Source organism: Selaginella moellendorffii, unplaced genomic scaffold (genome assembly GCF_000143415.4).
Source record: "Selaginella moellendorffii unplaced genomic scaffold, v1.0 SELMOscaffold_28, whole genome shotgun sequence".
NCBI lineage: Eukaryota > Viridiplantae > Streptophyta > Lycopodiopsida > Selaginellales > Selaginellaceae > Selaginella > Selaginella moellendorffii.
In genome coordinates, this window is record NW_003314289.1 from 1,508,600 (window position 1) to 1,530,762 (window position 22,163).

General features: G+C 47.4%; 4 protein-coding genes and 1 non-coding gene across 7 annotated transcripts; 1 reads left to right on the plus strand and 4 right to left on the minus strand.

Annotated features, from left to right (window-relative positions):
• Window positions 1-10,252: 10,252 nt before the first annotated feature.
• On the minus strand, window positions 10,253-12,042 carry LOC9645454 (eukaryotic peptide chain release factor subunit 1-3). Its single transcript, XM_002975734.2, has 3 exons — window positions 11,933-12,042; window positions 10,494-11,875; window positions 10,253-10,443 (listed from the first exon to the last, which is right to left on the minus strand). Exon 2 carries the CDS (start codon window positions 11,871-11,873, stop codon window positions 10,560-10,562), a length of 1,314 nt encoding a protein of 437 aa, XP_002975780.1. The 5' UTR covers window positions 11,874-11,875; window positions 11,933-12,042; the 3' UTR covers window positions 10,253-10,443; window positions 10,494-10,559.
• A 1,222-nt stretch (window positions 12,043-13,264) lies between these two features.
• Window positions 13,265-16,087, plus strand: LOC9645455 (probable allantoinase). 2 transcript variants are annotated; one of them, XM_002975557.2, is made up of 15 exons: window positions 13,265-13,345; window positions 13,426-13,516; window positions 13,570-13,693; window positions 13,758-13,831; window positions 13,901-13,977; window positions 14,039-14,075; window positions 14,131-14,216; window positions 14,278-14,337; window positions 14,394-14,533; window positions 14,599-14,725; window positions 14,783-14,938; window positions 15,002-15,112; window positions 15,165-15,278; window positions 15,328-15,426; window positions 15,474-16,087. In XM_002975557.2, exons 1-15 carry the CDS (start codon window positions 13,265-13,267, stop codon window positions 15,606-15,608), a joined length of 1,512 nt encoding a protein of 503 aa, XP_002975603.2. In that variant the 3' UTR covers window positions 15,609-16,087. The 2 variants fall into 2 exon arrangements, with proteins under 2 accessions (XP_002975603.2, XP_024536252.1); XM_024680484.1 differs by lacking the exon at window positions 13,265-13,345 and having other exon boundaries at window positions 13,575-13,693.
• On the minus strand, window positions 15,667-15,738 carry TRNAD-GUC. The gene has a single exon. It is a non-coding gene; the product is annotated as a tRNA-Asp (tRNA).
• A 165-nt stretch (window positions 16,088-16,252) lies between the features above and the next one.
• Window positions 16,253-19,292, minus strand: LOC9630428 (two-component response regulator ARR1). Of its 2 annotated transcripts, XM_024680483.1 has the most exons (7): window positions 18,626-19,292; window positions 18,372-18,524; window positions 17,945-18,319; window positions 17,806-17,882; window positions 16,637-17,746; window positions 16,529-16,588; window positions 16,253-16,468 (listed from the first exon to the last, which is right to left on the minus strand). In XM_024680483.1, the coding sequence occupies exons 1-7, from the start codon at window positions 18,825-18,827 to the stop codon at window positions 16,388-16,390; spliced, it is 2,058 nt and encodes a 685-aa protein (XP_024536251.1). In that variant the 5' UTR covers window positions 18,828-19,292; the 3' UTR covers window positions 16,253-16,387. The 2 variants fall into 2 exon arrangements, with proteins under 2 accessions (XP_024536251.1, XP_002975781.2); XM_002975735.2 differs by having other exon boundaries at window positions 16,529-17,746.
• A 1,278-nt stretch (window positions 19,293-20,570) lies between these two features.
• Window positions 20,571-21,930, minus strand: LOC9645456 (shikimate O-hydroxycinnamoyltransferase). Its single transcript, XM_002975736.2, has one exon. The coding sequence runs from the start codon at window positions 21,928-21,930 to the stop codon at window positions 20,644-20,646; it is 1,287 nt and encodes a 428-aa protein (XP_002975782.1). The 3' UTR covers window positions 20,571-20,643.
• Between the last annotated feature and the right edge of the window lie 233 nt (window positions 21,931-22,163).

A 22,163-nucleotide genomic window follows, 5' to 3' on the forward strand; every position in this document is an offset into this window, starting at 1 on the left:
TTTGCCCAGAAAGGGCATCTTTCTTCACGCAGCATTTGCCACATGTTTAGGGTTAGGGTTTAGGGTTTAGGGTTTAGCAATTCAGTAGCTTGATAAACATGCAAATACAGAACTTGATGCAAAATCCTTGGATATGTCACAATGCCCCTAGGACCATAAACACATTTCAATAGAGAGGGTCCTTTCATTTCATAACTCCTTACGTAGATCTTGGTGAAACCAGAGTTAGTGAAGTTGGTTTCTTGTGATCTCGCATCTGATTGTGATGTCCCTTTGCAGTGTCGATGGAAAGGTCAATGCACACCAAACTGTAGAATCTTGGAGCAAAATAACGGTCGGATCTATGGCAAATGCCCCTGAAACATTGTAAGGCTCGTGTGGTCTCATGTGGTGTCCGATCGAGATGCTTCTTTGCAGGGTCATCAAGAAGGACATTGTATACCATTCTGTAAAATCTAGTTGCGATCTAACGGTTGGATCTCCAGGAAACTCAAAACAATCTCGCGCGTGTCAGAATATTCTAGGAATATACTCCTATGTGCTCCTGAAAATGGCATGCGGCCCCACGCCATTCAAGAGATAACGCCAGATGACACCGAGCATTTTTTGGTGCATTTTTTGGGATCAAAATTGCATGAGCCCACATGCTTGAACGTCACATCAAATCCTCTGACAATTTATTTAGCTGAACATCTGGCATTTTTGGAAATACAAGATGCTTTGGAATATCCAATCATGCATGGTATAAATATAGCGAGGGTATTAAATGATATCCCAATCATGATCTTTCTTTTGGATTTCGCGTGCATGCAGTCCGAGGAATGATGACGTTGTGGATTTCTTTTGGATTTCACGCATGCGCGCGCCGATCCAGAAATTAATGGTGGCGCCCAAGTCCGAGAAATGATGACGTGGCGGGATTACCAACCGTCGTGACATTTCGCGCGTGTGAGGTTAGGTTTTGCATTTTGCTTCGTACTCGCGCTCGCACACTCGCGCTCGCATCGCGCTCCCACTCGCGCTCGCATCGCGCTCCCACTCGCGCTCGCATCGCGCTCCCACTCGCGCTCCCACTTCTCTACAGGTTTCTCGTGTGCATCGGCGTCCACTCGCGCTTGCATCACACTCGCGCTCGCATCGCGCTCGTGTGCATCGGCGTCCACTTCAAGACACACCCAGTTTGTAACTTCGCCGCCAACTCCGCCGCCCACTCCGCCACCCACACGCAGCCCACTTGGCGTCCCGGGAGATTTCAGCGCCACTCTCCAACTGTAAGTGGCAGAGTAGCCTTGCTGCTACGATCCGCTGCACACACAGTGCACATTCGCCAGCGAGTCCGGTTGTCACGCCTCCATTCGGCTTCAAATGGTAAGTCTTTTAGGCCAAGTAGAAAATGGCATGAGGCCACATGCCATTCAGTAGCAACATTGGCATGCACCGATTGGGCTCTCGAGTGCAGTCCGGTTACAGATGGCGTGTAGCCTCACGCCATCTTAGGATGCAGCCTCAAGACATCTGATGCAATGGTGAATGGCGTGTGGCCTCACGTTATTTCCAGCTACTAGCTTTTCATCTGTCAGCTCTAATTGTTGTGCATTTCTGAACAGGCGAGGAATTGCGTTCTTCTTCCAGCCACTGTTAATGTGGATGCAGAGAAGGGGGAGGAGCTCACCAGTTGGACTTTCGGGATAGAAGGCGAGGATCTGAGGCTGTACAACACAGATGGTGGGAGAAAAGAATGCATGGGGATCCTCATCCAAGTGACAGACACTCCATGCAGTTCCATGCAAGAATATGGACTGGCACTTGTGGTAGAGACAGCGTCTGCATTCAAGATCCACCTTGCACATCCTAGCGGCTTCCCGGAGGGGGGCAGCGGCTATGAGGAATTCCTAGAGGGAGCTAGGGAGAGGTTGTCCAGGAGGCCCACAATTTCAAAGACACTGCGGGTCTATGAAGATCACATGGAATCCACGGACCTCACCTACGGCGATGTTCAAAAACTATATTCCAACATTGAGCCGTTGAGAGTGACTCCAGTTCGCGAAGCAAAGGGGAAGGGGGTCGATCTGGAAACTACCTCGAAGCAGAAAAGGGTGGTCAAGCTCAAGCCGACGTCCGACTCTCCTGCTCCAAAAAAGAAGCTACTCAGTGATGCCATTGCCTCGGGTTCGAACACTACACCCACCAAAAAGAAGAGCCGCAAAGAGCAGAAAGAGCAAGAAGAGGCAGCAAAAATCGTCGCAGATAATAGTACTTGTTACTATTCTAACAAAGTATATACAATCGACGTGAGCCGTATCGACATCCAAAGCAAATACAACCACAGGCTAGTATCTGATGAGTGGGTGGAGAAACTGAAGAAGAAGATGCTGGCAAGTCCAGTAACACCCGACATCGCAGACGTGATCCCCTACTACCGAACAATGAAGGGCGAGACGAGGTTTCCAGACTTGATCAATAGGAAGGTGTTGGACGATCAGAACATCCGGTTCTATGCCGTCTCCGGGTAGCATTCTAGCTTAGCGATGCAAGAGATAGTTGTGGATATTATGGTGGGCGAGGAGGTGAAGAAAGTCTTCAAGACAAGAGTTGTCCGCCTGATAAAAGGCAACTCGCCCCTCCGATCTATCATATACATCTCCCACGCGCAGAATGTCAAGCAAGAAACGTGCTACAAATCGGGTCTGCACGAGACATTGGCACGAACACGGAAGCTCTGGGTTCAACTGAAGAAGCCACAAAAACCAGGACAAGGACGTGCACTAGCAACTAGCGCCTGGCAGGTAAGCCTCGTTGTATGTGGCATAGCATGTGGCCTCACGCCATTTCCATTGCAGGAATTCTCGAGTCTTCTCTCGAAAACACTGGGGGTCAATGACACACTCAGCATCCATAACATTCTACTCGCGACAAAAGTTGTTTTTGACAAATGGGTAGATGTGCTGAGGAGGTACCATGACGGGGAGTTGCTAAACTCAATGGGTGTGGAGGACGGCCGGAAGCCCAATGATTTGAAGCTCAACGCCTTGCGTTTCTCGCGGTCTCTAGACGACGACGACCTTCTAACAGTGGCTAATGCTCTTCTACGTGGTGAGGTAGTCTTCAACAAAACCAAAATGACTCCTGGCCATATTGTGACATACGAGGACTTGTGCACGACTCTGAGAGCTCGTGCGCTATTGAAGGATTGGATCTTCGAGCAAGTGGCCGTGGAGAGGGTGAGCATCGACACCACGCAAGAGATGATGGAAGCGCTAGAGTTGTCAAATGAAGACATCGACGAGTACGTGAAGGGGGCCCCCAAGTTCATCGATCTGCTGCGGGATGCCACGAAAAGTAAAGCTGAGAAGTTGGATCAGTATCCAAATTTCATTAAGATTGATGTCGACCGCCGGCTTCAGAAACAGCTCGACCCCGCAGCAGAGGCCTATCGAGAACCTTACCGGGTATACTTGAATTCGGATGAGGATCAAAGGTGGAGGAGCATCGTTTCCCGCGGAGATGAGCAGGTCAAGAACATCTTTTGTGTGATGGACTTCACAAACGAGGAGATCACTCATGCAGACGAAGTCAGCTCCATCATTGACTTAATGGTGGGACTTGCGGAGGTGGAATCTTCAGTCCACTATATGATCTACGACTCCGAATCCTATCACAAGTTCTGGAAGGCCTTGAACGAGGTGAAGGCTCGGTTGAAAGGCAAGGAGATGCGGGAGATCCATGGGATAATGGCTAAGAAGAAGATACCGACGAATGTCCGCATCTTCACACTCGCCCTTGTTATTGGTCCTGCAGCAGAGTGGGACTGGAGTGACTTCCCAGCTTCGTTCGACAAGGCCAATCGAATTGATCTGAGGGAGGTCAATTTACCCGTGCCTGAGGAACTGAAGACGGCTATGGAGCTTTCGAATCCAAAGAAAGCTCCAGGTGCAGCATGGGAAATGCTCAGCTGGGTCTTCAACGCAATAGCGGGTGGGTCACCTGCTTCCGACTCCAAGGGCAAATGCGTTGTCGAGTACAACTGCGGCGGACTATTCTTTCGAGCCGCACTACTCAAGGGTGTCCCGTGTGTTGCGGTGACAAACTCCATTGAAGAGATGACTTCAATGGAGCATATAATTACAGTTGCCAAAGAAAAACAGTATCTTCTCTGCGAACCTGGTGAGTACGCACTTTAAGTTTAAATGTTATCTCACAAGCTCTGTATGCAGGAGCGTGGCCACCCCCAGATGCTGAAACGGCGTTAACAGCTACTGTTGAAGATACCCATGTTGGGCCGAGCTCACAACCTGCACAAGGTAAGGTCACGTGAGGCCTCACGCCATTTTGATTATAGATCGTTGTGAATATTCAGACACGAGGACTGAAAAGCGCACTGGTGGTGCGTCGAAGAAGGACAAACAGAAAAGCAATAGGAAAAAAGGAGGTACAAATTATATTTGCAATGGCGTGTGGTCTCATGCCATTCCTTGCAAGAGACACTTCTTCAAAGGCAAAACAGGCAAGCACCAGCCAAGCTCAAACTGACAGTGGTCATAAAAAGCGAAAGCACGTTGGACAGTCGTCGAGATCAGAGGCGTTTGATTCGAAAAGGAAGAAGGGCAACGAAAAGATGATAGGTAATGCCTCGCGGTTATGGCGTGTGTGCTCATGCCATTCATTGCAGATCAAGGGCTGAGTGAAAGCAGGCAGTCGCCACCTCATGACTCAGATTCCTATGGCGTACTCCCCTTCCCCAATCTCAATGGAGAGGTACAATGGATGAGGGAAGCTTTTCAAGGCAGGGCCACGTTTTTCTCATCTTGTCGTCTTCGAAAGGTGCAAGAACATGCAGAAACCATGTTAAGACAGTCGGGTGAGGATACGGTCCTAGGTCACGCACTAAAACAGGCTATGGATGTCTTGTATTTTGAGATGGAGACTCGGCCAGATGATTTTCCCAAGATGGTCCTGGAAGAACAAGCCATCCAGCCTGAGCAGCCTATGGAAGAAATGCAGGAGGGGGATGAGGAGCCAGAGAAAGATAATGAGCAAGAAGAGCAGAAGGACGAAGAGGAGGACAAAGAAGAGGAGGACGAAGAAGAGGAGGACAAAGAGGACTTGGATGGTCCTCACAATGGTGACGATCACAATAACGACGACGACGATGATGACGACGATGGCCAGCCTGAGGTGGCCAAAGAGCGGCGGAGGAAGGTCATACAAGACAAACCATCAGGTAAATAATAATACATCCATTCCTAACCTTTTACCATTTCTAACATTGTCCATGTAGGTCGCAGAGCAAATGGTAAGTAGAGATTATTCAATTGAATTTACAAACTCTAGCCTTTAGTGTCGAGGAAGGATAGTGCCAAGCAAGGGTCGAAACGTATGTCCAATCCTTCAGAATCAGCAGTGCGCTCAAGTGATATCGGTCCTAGTTCCTCAATAGCAGTTGATGGTAAATACAGCATAGTCGATTCAATGTGCTAATGAGTTTGTTTTTAGTAGCACGGGAGGATACCATCTCAATCGAAGGGAGATATTTGGACATGCATATGGATCCGCCAGTGGACTCTACTTGGCTGCAAGAGTCATCAGAGCTGGTGGAGGCTACTATCCATATCAACGCCAAGCAAGCTGACCACGCTCCACTTGATGCTGCCCATACCACTGAGTCAATCTTGTCCACGTATCCAACTGACGGTGACCAGGCGCCATTGGACCCACATGAGGCCGCCCCAGCCGCCGAGCCGGTCGTATCCTCATTTCCAATGGACTCAACGTGTGCCCAATCGTCTGACTACGCGCCGTTGGAACCTCCCTACACCGCCCCTGCTGCCTGTTCGGTCATGTCCACTTTGCCAACGGAGGCACCAGCTGAAATGGCGTGTGATCACATGCCATCGGAACCACCCCATGCCACTGTTGAGCCAGTTGTACCAGAGTCTACAGCTGAAATGGCATGTGCCCACACGCCATCGGATGCGATTGACCCCACATTGCAGAGGAGAGTATTTCCGCCCTTCACGTTTCCTCGACCAAAACCCTCTCAACGACCATCGGGAGCAACATTCGCTAATATTGTAGATGGTAAAATTGACTTGTACCATTTTTTATGCTGATGCATTTCATTTCAGAGTCACGGCGAAGGTACTGTATCGTTTTTGATCTGAACGGTGTCCTTTTCTCCCATGAGTGTGGCTCGTCCTCAAATGTCATTGCACCCTCCAAAACCTGCGGTCGCAAGTTGGTCAAAAGAGACAGATTCACATTAATCACACGGGAGAAACTGCGGGATCTAATAATGACCATGCGACACTTAAAACAGAGGGCCGGGTTCAATTTGCAATTGGGAGTTTGGATATCCATGATGCGCCACAATGCATTAACGTTGCTACAGATGATGCACGATCAGACGCGAGTAATATTACCATTTGACTTTCTCCTAACGCAGGAGGATTGCTTGACTATGGTCCATGTGAGGGGTAGCAAGCCCATCTTCGTCAAGCCAGAGGCTGTAGTGATGAACCGGACTGCTAGCTCAAGTGAAATCCTCATCATCGATGACTCGCCGATTAAAACTGCAGCGAACACGCACACATATGCAGTGCACCCCATCTCTTGCAGTATGGAAACTAGGGAGAAGAAACCGTATGTTCTGGGGGACCTTGCAAAACGGCTTGGAGCGATGGTGATAGAGAACCGGCCAGTCTAGGAGGTGGCTGCAGAAATCAACCAAATGGCAGATGGAACGGTATATCAGAAGCCATTTGATCGGACAGACACCAGTCATCATTTATGGCATGTATATTGTCTAGCCAAGCACTATCCGCATCTCCATAATCTGCTCAACCGGATGGGTTCTTCGACCACTGAACATGAGCGTGGACGTATTAGAGAAGAGATGGCATTACTATTGGGTTTAAATCCTGATAGTGTGGAGAGTGATGAAATTCCAAGATTATTGTATAGGCGTTGGAGGCAAAAAATAACAGTCTGAGATGGCATGTATTTATTTAAAAATGTAACTTATTATGGCATGGGGTTCCATGCAATTGTATTAATATTAAAAGACAATTCTTTGAGAGGATTTGCATTATACTAGAAGTGTTACAGCATGTTATTGGAAGTCTACGAAGTTGTTTTATTAATAATGGGAAAGTAAAGATTGAATGGGGACTTGGGCTCCACCTAGACTCGGAGCAACTGAGCCAATATTAAAAGGATGGAAAGAAATTGGACGACGATGACAAGGAGAAGAGAGAGGTGAAGCAGTGGCAGGGGGAGGAGAAGTGATTGAGTAGACATTTCCTTGTTTAAAATAAAATGGCATGTGCCTCAATGCAGTTGAATTTTGTTATATTTATATACTATATAAAGGTTTGGAAACCTTATTTTACAAGTGGGATAATGACAATTCCCACTTTAACGAAATAGAGCTTAGATGCAAAAGTAAGTTTTGCTGATGGTCGTAAGTTTGAATCAATAATGGTCTTAGAGGATGGCTAGAGATAGGATATATCATTTGCTACAATAGCATTTGGTGGACAACAATATATATATATACCTATATATATTTGTATATATATACACATATATTACCCTACCTAAATAATATGCTAAGTATAGTACTATAGCCTATAAATCATTTATTTAGGACTAAATTTGGTCCATCCATTCATATATATGAGTAGAGGTTTAAACCCAATTAATATATTTATTCCACTCATATACTTATATTTTTAAATAATTTGTTGCGTGTTACATATAACAATGCTTGGTTTGCTCAATAGTAGTATTATTCCTATTTAATAACTTTATTAATAAAAAATTATAAACATATAAATACAAGATTAATTTTATTGAATATTAAATCATTAGATGATAAAGTAAATTAGAATATGCTTAGAAGTGTTTAGGAAAGTTTATAACTTATAAATACAAGATTAATCTAAATAAATAACAACCATTAGATGGTAGAATATCCTAAAATATCCAGCCATATTCAAATTAAACAAACCAAAAAAGACTTAAAAGACTTGTGTTGTAGTATTGATCTAAAGCAAGCTTTTTGAGTTAGCAAACCCAAAAGACTTGATTCATCATCGAGCTTAAAGGTCCTATAGTGTGTCTTCCCACAGATTCATCTTCATGATCTAGAACAAATTCATGCAAGCTATTACAGATTAATCCTGTCTCTGCTGCAATTGAACTTTAGAGCTTTGATGAATGGTGTTTGTATGCTTGAGGCTCCACTGATCTAGTAGCTTCTTCTGCAGGTGCTCCAAGATTCGCAACCACCTTGAACTGGAGATAGGGGCTTAGAAACATCAGCTTCCTGTTGCTATCCCAAAGCGGGTGCATGGATGACCAGGATGTGTGTGAGCAGGATCCAAGCTCCTCCATGATTTCTTGGCTTGCAACCATCGCCTCAAACTTCTTCAGATACAGCTCATTCACTTAGGCCATGAAAGCCACCATAGCAGCTTGGGCATTTGATCTGTAAGAGTGTCCAGACTCTCCAGTGTGGACTCCAGCAGCTTGGATTGCACAATCCAGGTTGCCAGCACCTTGGAATTGGAAGGCCTGTGCCACCCAAAGCAGGAAACAACAAAACTTGTGGTATAAGGTTTGGAGGTACATGATAAAGTGCCCAGGTGGCATGGAGGCTTCAGTGATGCCTAGAGGGATCTACAATCTAGCATTTATGGTTGAGATCAAAGTGGATCGTGGTGTCTTCCGTGGCATCTGATCGAACACATGTTGTGCCTCCTCCATATGACAAGCCACCAGCATTACCACCCAAGTGAAGCCGTTCTTCTCTCTGACGTCGTTGAAAGCTCTCCAAGTTATGGAGTAGGAGTGTTTAAGGATTTGTGGCCCATCCTTGTATTTATCTGTGTTTACTAGCTAATAGTGATCTTTAGAAGTTTGTGGGATCTTTCTATGTATTTGAGAGACCCTTCTACAGCATGTTCCAGTGCCTCAACTCCCTCACCGTGGGGTTTCTTATGGAGAGACTTTAACATGTCTTATGGTTCTTATGGCCCGAAGAGTTTTGTGAGTTTCTTAGGGAGACTTTAACGTGTCTTTTCCACTTGTGCCCATGCCTTTGGCAACTCTTTTGGGGCTGCATGTGGGCAAGATCAATGCTCAAGAGCCTTGGTCAATGCTTTTGTAGTTTGGGCCAGTGACACGTGGACCAGTCACAATGAGTTCAATTCATCAACCTTACCTTAGGAGTTCAGTTATGATATGCTAGTCTTTTATTAGTTTTTCTAAAAATAGATCTAGCTGCTCCAGGAATCTTGGAACCATCAAAGTGGCTCACATGACAAATTGGTCAATCTTGGATAGGAGGGGAGGTACACATGGAAACTGTCAGCAGTAAATAGCAATTTCTGGGCAGCAGGTGAGCCTCCAATAGCAAAGAGTGGATTTTAGTGCCTCGTACTCAGCTGTGAGCAACATAGGACATTCCGAAGGTTGAGTTACAAATAGACCACCATATAAGTCTGGTTTATAAATAAAAAAACCTATAAACAAATAATATCCATTTTAAAATAAGTTTTTGCACTTTGCTTGGTTTACTTAATACTAGTGTTATTCTTATTATTAGTCCAATTGATCAAATGGAAATTATAAATATGTTTATAAATCATAAATGCAAGATTAATCTAAATGAATAACAACCGTTAGATGGTAAAATATCCTATATAATAAATCACAAACAAACCAAAAAAGCTTCACATTAGCAATATTTTAATATCTCACAAAGATAATATGTAAGGAAGAATTTCATCTCTCTTAGTTTTTCTTTTAAAATTGAAAATTTTCTAAAACCATTGACAAAGAGCAAATTTAAGAATTAGTACAATAAAATCAGGTGTTCCTTATAGACAAATAAATTGCTAAATATTGGATTGAGGAAACTTGATATTCCTCAAGAAAAAAGGTGGTAGAATCTTTATTATCCTACATAAGTTATTTTGTGCCTCTTCCATGTTGGCTGTTTGTATGTATTTATGTAATGCCTTTTTGAAAGGTTCCTGTTTAGAGTCGTTTAACACAAGCTCATGGTGCGTGGATCATTACAAAAGCAATCTCTAGGTAGATGCGCAGGCGGTTGTGCGTTTCAGGGGTAGAACCGATGATCAAATAGATCCATACTCTGAACTGGGGCGAAGACATCTACTCATCCAGTCTCGCCAAGCCTGACTTATAGTACAGCTCATAGCTTGATATTCCTAAAGAAAGAAATGGAACAATTCTCAATTTGAAGTTATGACTATTTCATTTGATGGCCACACATACGATTACACAAAACAAGGTGAAAGAAAATCACGAAACAACGATGAAACTAGAAACCTGTTAGCTTCCTTCTTCGGACTAGACTGCTTGATTTTTAGAAGCTCCAATTCACATGGTTATTACGTTCCCGCGACCAAATCCATCCTGCAAGGAAGAGGACAACATCAAAAAATCAATCTCTCGCACTCGCATACCTGGATGAGTGTTGTCGACGATGCAGAGTTTGGCGTACTGCCGTGAAGCCGAGCGGAGACAAATTCCTAGTCCGAGTCGTCGTACACGCCCTCGTCGTCGGAGATCTCATCGAAGGTCCTCATGTCCAGCTGGTAGCGCAAGATCCCTCCGATCCCTCCAAAGCCCCGGCAAAACTGCGACCCCTCCTGGGACTTGTTGGTGATGAACTCGAGCGTGCACCCAAACCGCCGGTACTCGTTCGCAAACCACTCGAGCAGCGCGATCTTGTCCTGCACCTCCAGCTCCGCCTGCGTCTCCGGGTCCCGGAAGTGCGACTGGTCCGACTCGTGCTCCTTGCTCAGGTGCTTGATGATGATCTCCCCGCTCACCGAGTGCTTGAGCGTGTAGCGCATCACCTCCAGCGCCTCCCACACGATGAGCGTCTCCACCGCCCCCATCTCCAGCGCCTTGAGCGTGTCATCGATGCCAAACACGTACTTGCCCGTGTCCTGGCTGATCTCCTCAAAGTACTTGCCAATCAGCCGCTTCTCCTGGATGAACTTGACGTTGGACAGGATCTCGGCCGAGAGCTCGATCGCCTGGTTGAACCCATTCTCCCCGCCGTAGGAAACGTCCACCACGTTGAGCACCTTGGTCTGGAGCCGTGGATCAAACATGTCCGACTGCCCGAGCTCCGTCTTGAAGTCCGCCGACCCCGCGAGGATGAGCCCGGCAACGTTGGGCTGGCTCGTCACCGGGTTGACGAAGAACTGCGTCGCTAGCTCCGCGGTCTTCCTCACGTAGTTGTGCCTCTTCTCCATCCGGAGCCTCGCGAAACGCAGCGCCGACTGCCCTCCACGGCCGTGCTTCTTGGGCAGATCCACCGTGAACTTGTGGAGAACCTCGCGAGTGTTGCCGCTGAGCGTGCCAAAGAGGGTCCCGTTTCCATCCATGATGATGAAGCCGAACTTCTCGTCGGACTCCAGGAGCTCGTTGAGCGCCTCGGTGTGGAACTTGTTGTCGCAGAGGTAGAGCGACGCGTTGATGGGCTTGAAAGGCTCGAAGTCGATGGTCACCTTCTTCTCCTTGCCGTCCTCGGTGACGATGGTGCCCGTGTAGAGCACCAGGCCATTGGGCGGCACCTTGTTGTAGAGCTTGAGGCGCTGCTGGGCGGAGGTGATGGCGCCGAGCACCGACTGGCGATTCACGCGGTTCTTGATGTTGGAGGCCGTGCCGAATTCGTCGCCAAGCATCTTCTGGACGCGATTGACCTGGTCGCGCGGCGGCATGATGAGCGAGATCATGCTGGTGCCGTTGCCCCTCGCGGATTCCAGCGCCTTGATCAGCTTTTTGATCTTCCATATCTCGATGTTCTTGTCGGTCTCAGCGCCGTCCGCCATCCCTGGCAAGGAGAGAGGAGAGATGGATCAGAGAATGGAATCGAGAATTCGCGTCTTACCGCTCGACCGCGCTCCGCTGCTGGACGCCACACTGCCCACCGCCAGAGAAAACCCTAACCCTACGAGGGGGATGAGGGGCGAATATCCACCGGCATCTTCCAAGAGTTTGTTTGAGCTTTGGCCTCTCGGAAATTCTCGAGCGCCTCGCGGACACGTCTCAAGCTGGGAAAAGAAAGTCACGATCAGCGCATTCTTCCACTCTCACTGGACGACGATCACTCGAGAAAACCGGAGGAGAGATTTCATACTTACTTCGATACGCTTGACCACTTCTCGAGCAGGCGATCGGCTTCCAGGAACTTTAGCGGCGAATCGGCCAAGCCCAAGACGAGAGCTTTCCAGTCTTGTCGCTGGAAGAGCTCCTTCGCGAGATCTAGATCCGGTTGTTCCACTGCGGCGCGGACGAAGCCGGAGAGATCTTGTTTGAGCTGCTTTGGATCCAATCGCCAGGCTTGCAATCTGGGAGGAGCGATGGTGTCAATCCAACTTACTTGGAAAGTTGGAATGGACTGACCTGGAGGATGGAGCGAGCTTGGAGTAGAGCTTTTCCTCGCGGAGGATGTCCAGTAGCTCGATGATTCTTCCAGTGGCAGCGTCGCTGGACGATCCGGGATTTTTTACGTAGAGCATGCACGACGATGGTGTCTTGAGCTTGCAGCGAGGAATGTCCGTGGCCACCTTGAGCACGGCCTCGATGAGAGGAAGAGCTTGGTCACCTGGGAGAGAAGGAAAGAAACTTATAAGAACACGAAGAACGCGAACGATTCCATAGGAAGCTGGCATACCTTGTCCATTCTTGACGAATCCTTTGCAAGTCTCGGCGAGCTTCTCCAGGCACGACATGGAAATGCAGGATCCATATTCCACTCGCTCTTGCGATACAGCGAGATTATCGTCGAGATTCTTGCCCTGGCATCTGTCCATCTCTGGAATCCCCTGTCCCACGCAGCCGGGCCGAGAATCGCCGTGGAATGCCGCCGATGAGAGAATGGACACCAGCGCCTCGATGGAGAATGCCGTCGTTCTTGGATAGAGCTGCAAGGAATGGATCTATTACCGCATTGCAAGAATCACAGGCAAACTTACAGCGGCGGCAGTAAATCCCATCATTCCCAGCGCCCGATCGACCAGCGGCGATCGAGCCTGGCACGACAGCGCGCCGGGAAATGGATCGGCGGAAGGCGAGGCGCGCGACACAAGCTCTTCCAGTTGTTGCATCTCCTAGAACCCTAGCCGCATATTCTCCTAATTGAAATCGAACATTCCGCTAGAATCCCAACTGACAGAATAGGATTGTCCTTAATTTAAACCCACGTGGAAAACCTCGGGCAATGGCGACGATGGAGAGCCAGGCGGGGCTCGCGTTTGTTTCTCTGGCGATTCTCCTCTTCGCGATCGCTGGAGCGAATCAGGTACTCGATTTTTTATCGCCCGGGGCTCGCCGATCGTTAGGATGATCACGGGGGTTGAATCTTCTCCTTTTCGATCTTAGGCTCTCGATCGATGCAGCCTTCTCCCGATCGATCACTTCTTCCTCTTCAGCAAGCGCGTGATCACTCCCGCGGGGATAATCTCCGCTTCTGGTAATATTGGAAGGATTTTGAGCTAGTGCGCTATAGTGGTTTTGCTTGTGTAGTGGAGATTGACAATGGCAAAGTGGTATCGATTCTCGAGCGGGAAGAGGCGCCATCCAAGGAGATAAACGGCGTGCCTGTGATGGATTATGGGAATGCGGTCGTCATGCCGGGTCTCATTGATGCGTAAGAACGATTTTTCCATCTTTTCTTCTGCGGAGCTCATGGTTTTTCCTTCTTTCAAAGACAGTCATGTTCATCTAAACGAGCCAGGAAGAGAAGAATGGGAAGGATTTGTTACAGGAACTATGGCTGCCGCAGCGGGTAAGAATCTGAAACTAGAAAGCAAGTGAAATCGTTTTATGTAGTGTTGTAGAAACTTTGTTTTCTTAGGTGGAGTGACTTCTCTCGTTGACATGCCTTTGAACAATTTTCCGACCACTACGTCAAGCGAGCTTCTCAAGTTAAAGGTACTTTTCCTTCTTCGTTTTCTTGTTCTCGAACTTTGGTCGATGAACTTTGTTTGAACAGCTTGCAAGCGCAGCAGAGAAACTTATGGTCGATGTTGGTGAGGATATCTTTCCTTCTTCTTTTTTCTCCAACTTTCGCTTGACCACTTTTAGGATTTTGGGGAGGCCTTGTTCCTGAGAATGCTGCAAATCTCACGATCTTGGAAGAACTTCTTGATAGTGGAGCTTTGGGCCTCAAGGTATTAGCCGCTGCTCGTACATATGAAAATGTTTCTCAAGGCTCCGATGATTTTTACGCAGTCTTTTATGTGTCCATCAGGAATAAACGACTTCCCAATGACCACGGGTCAGCACATACAGGTAAGGTAGAACTTTTTTCAAGAGGTATTGGCTTGCAAACTGGAAACTCAATGCAGGCGGCGTTGCCCGTGTTAGCAAAGTATGGTCGCCCCTTGCTCGTCCATGCAGAAAAAGAACAACCCGGGGTTAAATCCTCTCAAGTGGACAAAGACCCCAGGCTGTATTCAACACATCTCGAGTCAAGACCAAATTCGTGGTACATGTTTTAAGCAGCTTTTTAAGTCACCGAGTGTTTTATATGTGTTTGCTTTGTTGTTCAAGGGAACAGGAGGCTATACGAGACCTACTAGATGTTGCAAAAGATACAGCTCCTGGAGGAAAAGCTGAAGGTGCTCGTGTCCATATTGTCCATTTATCTGATGCCGACGAATCCATGCAAATGATCAAGGTGACCAAAGCTTTCTGGATTTCATTTCATTGACATATGGTTACCGTCTTTCGGCAGAAAGCCAAAGCTCAAGGCTTGAATGTGTCGGTAGAAACATGCACTCACTACCTGGCATTCTCGTCGGACAACATAGGCGATGGTGATACTCGCTACAAGTGCGCCCCTCCCATTCGGAGCGAGGTCAACCGAAAGAAACTTTGGAATGCTGTGAATGTGAGTTGTTTCTCGCTTTTAGTTTTTCCAAACTTCTAGCCTTGAACTCTCTTCTCTTTCCAGGATGACTTTTTCGATCTACTCAGCTCGGATCACTCTCCGTCTCCCAGTGACATGAAGTTACCGGAAGAAGGTGACTTCATGAGAGCTTGGGGTGGAATTTCTTCGCTTCAGGTTATATAGTTTTCTACTCAAATCTAGTTTCTGACTGACGGCTTAAACTCAGTTTGTGCTTCCAGCGACTTGGACTGCCGGAATACCTCACGGACTGACGCTGGAGAAGCTCTCAAATCTGTGGAGCCGAGGTCCAGCGAAACTTGCAAACATTTACTCCTCCAAGGTACTCTCGTCTCGTATAGGATTTCTATTCAACCTTCGTGATTGCACAGGGATCTTTAGAACCAGGGAAGGATGCCGACATCGTAGTATGGGACCCGGAGAGCTCTTTCGTGATCGATGAAAACTACACCATTTTCCACAAGCACAAGGTAAGTGATTGCTTTCCACGAATTTATGTCATTTGGTTTTTCTCCAGCTCACACCATACGCGGGACAAACGTTATATGGACGAGTGATCACTACTATTGTTCGAGGCCAGCATGTATATCAGGAAGGCCACCATGCAACGCAACCGTGTGGAAAGGTGCTCCTTGCTAAATCAACGAGTTAGTTTGATCAAAGTGATTAATGAGTAAAAAATAGTTAGAAAATATTCGATAAAAAGGGGTCGCCGTTGCCGGGGATCGAACCCGGGTCGTCCGCGTGACAGGCGGAAATACTTACCACTATACTACAACGACTTCGAGCTATCACACAGGAAAATTCTAGCTAGAAGTCTGGCTGTTCTAGTTTGGTTTTCTCTTTCGCTTGCTTCGCTTTTTTCTCCCAATTGCGGCTTCTTCTTCTTCTTCGGGGTATCTTTCCTCCAATAGATCCATGGATTTCTACAGCGCAACACAAAATCGTTCAAGAAAAGATCATTCCACCGCCTACCTTGTTCATCTCCATGAAGCTCACTCCATAAAATGTTAGTGCGGCAGTAGCAACAATGCCAAGAACAGGCATTACAAGCACTGATAAATCCATGCCTTATCTCTTGTTCCCTAGAACCACACAAAACTATTTGAGATGAACTGTGAGAATAAATGATAACTATTTTAATCTTATTTTTAAAGTTAAAATAAATGGAATTGAAAAAATCTACAAAAGCATTAGAGATTTGTGTTACACTAGTGTTCCTCACTTTCTTTTTGCTGGAAACAGAGCAAAGTAAGACAATTAAGAAGAAAAAAAGTTATAAAATGAAGAGCCAAGAGCAAAACAAGGATTTTTTCTGGATTTCTATCGCAGCTCCCTGCACAGAAATAACTCGGAGCTCAAATTCCTAGAAGGAAAACTGTAGAAAAAAATAAAAATAAAAATGGAAGAGGGCGTGGGAGTGGAGAGTGGTCACTTTACATACAGATTATCAGCTACATAACCATCGAATGCCAAATCGTTGTCCACAAAGCTCATATCTTCCTGTTGTTGCTGGAAAGAGGAATCAAACGTGTCAGCAAACAGGGAGAAACGAAAGAGAAGAACTCAAACCTGCTTCAAGTAAAAGCTGAGAAGATCATCCGCGGCTGGAGCTTGCTGTTGTTGATCAATCTGGAAGCCTATCTTAGCACTTATCAACGAGTCTGATATGGTTTCCACCTTGGGCTTGAAGGAGCTCTCCGCGGTTGATTTCTCGCTGCTCTCTCGCAAGCTCCGCAGGGTGCCTGGATTCACAATGATCTCGTCCTCCAGTAACTTCTTGTGTTGCTGATGAACGTCTTGCCCGGCTACCGCGTTGTAATTGTTGGTGTGACTCCCGACCGAGTGATTGTAGCTCGGGGGGCTCATCACCGGGCTGCAAGCTTCCAGTCGTTGCTGTTCCTGCGTACCCGCCCACTCTTGAGGCCTCCGGTTCTGGTTATACACCGGCATTCCAAAGCCGGCTGAAGAAACCACTGCTCCTGGATTCAATCCCTTGACAGCCGCAACCTCTGCCGCGTCGAACGAAACCAAGGGGCCGGGGGTGACGGGTGGAAGTGGAGGAATACCGCCCAGGCTCGCTGGAGAGAAGTTGCTTTCCACTACACCCAGTAAGCCTCCGTTCTTGTTTTCCATGGCACCCGAGCTCCTCATCACCGCTGCGTTTAGCCCAGTGTAGCCAACCTCGTCGTTTAACCCGGTGTTGACTCCCAGGTTTATCTCGCTCAAGACTGTACGTTGCTGTTGTCCCAAGCCCGGCCCTGGAATTCCTATCGGTGGCTGCTGCTGTTGCTGCTGCCTTTGGTGTTGAAGTAGCTGTACCACGAGAGGATTCGAAGAACCGTTTTGATTCGGACAAAACGTCCCAGTTAGTCCCAGGTTGGTCATACCCGCTAGCTTTGGCGAGGCATTTGCAGGAACCTGTTGTTGGATCGGGTTTAGCCCATACAGAGGTACCTGCGGAGCCTGCTGTTCTATCTGATATCCACCTGAGAAAGCCGGGAAGTACGAGTTCTGGGACCCGAAAACTGGCGGTGTCATGTTTGGTCTAAACACCGGTCCGCCGCCGGAGAGCTGAAGAAGACCAGACTGATCGAGGGCGGTTGACGCTGGCAAATTGTTTGTCGTGCCTATCCTACCAAGTACCCCTTGCTGAACTGCCGGGACCGCTTGCAATGAAAATGAGCCGTGGCCCCGCCCTTCAGCAGGACCATCGACACCACCAAACGAGAAACCTGCTGAGTTTTGCGGTTGCTGAGCGCTGATCCTTTTCAGGTACAGCCGGTACTTCTGGGAAAAGAAACAGAAGAAAAGAGATTGTAGAATCTATAACCAGGAAGACACCATACCTGTAAATGACTTGCAACGTTTTCCCTGGTAAGGCCAGGAACATCCATAAGCTCCAAGATCTTTTTAGGCACGGCCTCTGCGAAACGAGAGACACAGCAACGTTAGAAGACAGTTCGAAATGAAAAAGCTTGAGCTTACTATCAATGTTGAGCTTGTTGACAGCGTTCACGAACTGCTGGTGAAGCTCCACTGACCAAACAACCCGTGGTTTCTTCAAAGACGAAGGGTCTTCGCTATCATGATCAACACCTTCGTCCTCCTCCTTCACATCTTTTCGTTTCTTCGAACACGCCGACGACAAGTGCTCAACGTCATCCCCTCCTCCGCCCTTGAGTTTATCAGCCTCGGCCGGAGTCAAGGTCTCAGTCTCCCTCGCCTCATTCTTTCTCTTCCGCACTAGGTGTTGCCATATGTTACGCAACTCCTCCATTCTAACCGGCTTGAGCAAGTAGTCGCAAGCACCGTGAGTGATCCCTTTCATCACGTTGTTATAGTCTCCATCGGTGGACATCACTGCGATGGGCAAAGAAAGCTCAAGCTAGAAAACAAGAAAACCAAAACTTACTGATGACTGGAAGATCCATCTCTAGACCCACGAGCTCGAGCAGCTTGAAACCATCCATGTCTGGCATGTAGACATCGCTTATAACCAGATCAAAGTCGTTCTTATGCTCTCGCAGCAGTGCTAGCGCCGTGGTCGCCTTGCCACACGTCGTCACTGCAAAGAACAAAAGAAACAAGCCACCCAGAATTCACAAATTCATCCTTGGAACGGAAAAATGAAGGAAAAAAAGGTAGCCAGATGAAATTTGCACTTACCGTTGTAGCGACAGCGGCGAAGCATCGCCTCAAGAATCGTGAGCGTGGTTTGATCGTCGTCAACCACCAAAACCCTCATACCAACAGGAAACTGATCCTTGGAACCATCCGTGCTCACTGTGCTAAGATTCGGGCTACTGATGTAGCCACTTTGTCCTAGATCGCCCGAAGTCATCCTCATTCTCTTGCTGGCCTCCGGCATCTAGCACAAAACGCGCAAAAGAAACTCTGCCAGAGCTCCCGATGCCATCCCCCCCACCGCCCGCGAGCTCCTAGAATCCATCCACTCCCTACCTAGAGAATGTCGGTCCCCGAGAAAATTCCCGATTGCGCCCCGAAATATCGGATGCTAGCGCCGCCCCAGCGACGATCCTGCCCTGCGAATCACTCCCGGCGCAAAAAGGCGGCCCTCCAGGGATGCGATTGGAATGACGAAAAAGAAAGGATGGAAACCCTGCCCCGGCGATTGATCCAGCGCCTAGCTCTCTCTCTCCCTCTCTCTCGATCCTGGCCGCCCTGGCGGAGACGCGACGAGCAGCATCTACATCGCACAGGCACTCGCGCTTCTCCTCCTGTGCTCCTGCGCGCTGTGCCAAGGGGAAAAATCAGTAATGGCCAGAGATTGTGACCACTTTCGTACGGCCGTCGCCGCCGTCGGGTTTTTAGGGCACTCCTGGGGAATCGAACCCCCGATCGCCGCTTTAATTTAATCCCCGCCACTTATACTATATGGGAACAGCTCACATGTTCATGTGCAAACTTTCAAGTTTGGTGGGACTAATTTTTTGCGTCTTTCTCGATCTTGTTTACAACCTTTCGTGCGACGCAATACTATAAAGGTGGTAAACCTTGGGCCGTAACTTCTATTAATATTTTACCATATAATTTGGTTCTTTCTAGTTTCCGCCCACCGCACTAGAAGTCGCAAGTGGGCTACGAGTCGCCCAGCCATTGGATATTCCCCGCGAAAAAATTCCCGAAGGGGGGTAAAAAAGGAAGAGATTCCCAATTTGTGGCGATGGGAATGAAGGGGAGATTCCTCTAGATTTACAGTGATGTGTCAGCAGTTTAAGTGCGATCAAACTGTTTAAAGTATGTAGTTTTTTAGTGTTTTTATTTATGTGTGCTGTGAGAGAATCATGTCTAGTTGGAACCCATCTTTCATATTTTATGGGTGGGATGGGATTTTGGAGATTGGGTTGGGAATGGGATCGATTCCTCTTCCGATTGTGGTGTCTAGAATCGCTTTATATTTTCTCCCCAATCTCCAAGTAGATTGGAGACTTGAGATGGATTAGCCAGCCTAGCCCAACAAAGAAACAATGCCTAAAAAACTTCAATGGTTTTTAATGGATGTAGTGTTGTGTGTGATCAGCAAACCTCCACATGTCGTCCGCGTCCGTTGGTAGAGGGTTGATTTCAAAGGGATCCACGAGTGAATCAAATCGAATCGTTTGGCTTTTTGGCGCCTTGTTTTCTTTTAAACTGACGAGCCCTAATTCTTAAAAACAGAGCCCCTGTTTTTAGGGCTTATAGCAACGTTATCGTTTTAGTTGGGATATCAAGATCTAAAACAATATGCGTTCACGTGAAATTTCAATCTGGTCATTGCTTAATCTTAAATACATATCATAATATTATTATTAAAAAATAATAATTGGTAATTTCAATCTAAAACAATATGCTTTCATGTGAAATTTCAATCTGATCATTTCTTAATCTTAAATACATATTATAATATTATTATTACAAATAGGAAAAAATAGGTAACTTCATTCATTTTAGTTTGAACCGTTATGTACAAAACTCTGGATCCGCAAGCAAATTTTAAATACATATCATAATATTATTATTACAAATAGGGAAAAATAGGTAACTTCATTAATTTTAGTTTTAACCGTCATGTACAAAACTCTGGATCCGCAAGCAAATTCATACAAACATCTTAAATACATATCATAATATTATTATTATAAATAGGGAAAAATAGGTAACCTCACTAATTTTAGTTTGAACCGTTATGTACAAAACTCTGGATCCGCAAGCAAATTCCTCATATGCTCGGCATATAAACCAACGAGGACAACCATCGTTTGATCGTCCAGCCACGGCAGAAATATCACAAGCCCCGTGAAAGCCGCCACCGGCAATCCAACAAAGACCGGCTTGCCACCACCAAAATCCACATCGTACAGTGGAAACCTCGACCAGCTCGTCAATGCCAAGTCGGTTCTAGCATCGCAAAAACTGGGGAAGACTCCCAGAGGACTTGGCTGCTGCTCGAGCCAGTGAAGCGCCGATCGCATGTACTCGTCGGTGATGAGGTGCGTGGCTTCATGCACGAGACTCGCAGAGTAACGCACTGGATTCTCCACGAGTTTCTGGCTCGACGAAGAAGTGCAAGCGTAGAAGATCACGTTTCCAAAGTATTTTTCTGGAAGAGGTGGGGTGAATCGAGTTCGTCCATCCACAGCCATCCCCAGCTTGGTTTCTTCGTGCGACTCGAGATTCCTAGCCTTGGTGACGGACTTCCAGACGTGAGCCGCGAGAGCTTCGAACTTGGTGGTTCCAGGTTCGCAGAAAGATCGCAATGCCTCGATCGCCCAGGTGGGGAACTTAAACATGCAAGCTTTGAGCTCTGGGAATGTGGCCGGAACGTTTGGACGCTGGGTCTGGTACTCGACGTGGTTGAAGAGTTTTGCCGGATCATCGACTTTGCGGAGAGTTTTGGCATCCATGAGCGAGTGATCAAAGCATGGTGCTAGAAACTCCTCTCCTTCTCCTCGCGAGACGAGCGACCAGGCCGTCAAGAAGGAGCTGGCCGAGAATCCATCGCCCACATTGTGATGGACTCCAAGAACGAGACTGGATCCTCCACACTGGAAGCGAGTGACTTGGGCAGTGACCAATGGCGCCTCCGTGATGTCTCCAGAAGTCTTGTAGATCCCGGTCGGGCTGAGAAGCTCAAACCTTGGATCGTGCTGCTCGAAGCCGCCGAAATCGTCGAGCCCTCCATCCACGAAAGCCTCGAAGAAGTCGCTCCCTTGGTCCGAGCACTCGAGCTGGAGGGCGTTGTTGGGAAGAACAGCGTAGCGGCCGGCTAGAGGGTAGAAGGTGGCCAACGTGGTGGAGAGTGACGCCTTGAGATTGTCGGTGGAAAGCTCTCTGGTGGTAGTGGGAAAGAAAAGAAGGAATTGCGTGTAGTACCTTGGGACGATTTGATCGATGTTGGAGAGGGGGTGGATTCCTCCTGGAGATGGGGCTGGGAGCTTGATCGCATATCTAGTCCTTGAAGTGATCTTCATTTGGAAACTTGGGTCTCTTGGTCACAATGCAGGAGAGATTTATAAGATTGCTTGACTTTTCTTGCAAGGGAAGTAAAGGACCGCAGTGAAATTGTGACCCTGGACACTGTGCCGCAGATGTCGACATTCTAGATTGTCATCTTCCAGCTAGATTGTCAACTTCCCGAAGTTCTGGAAGAAATCAGATTCCATTTGGATAAGCTTGATTGTTTTGGTATTTGAAAAATGTTAAA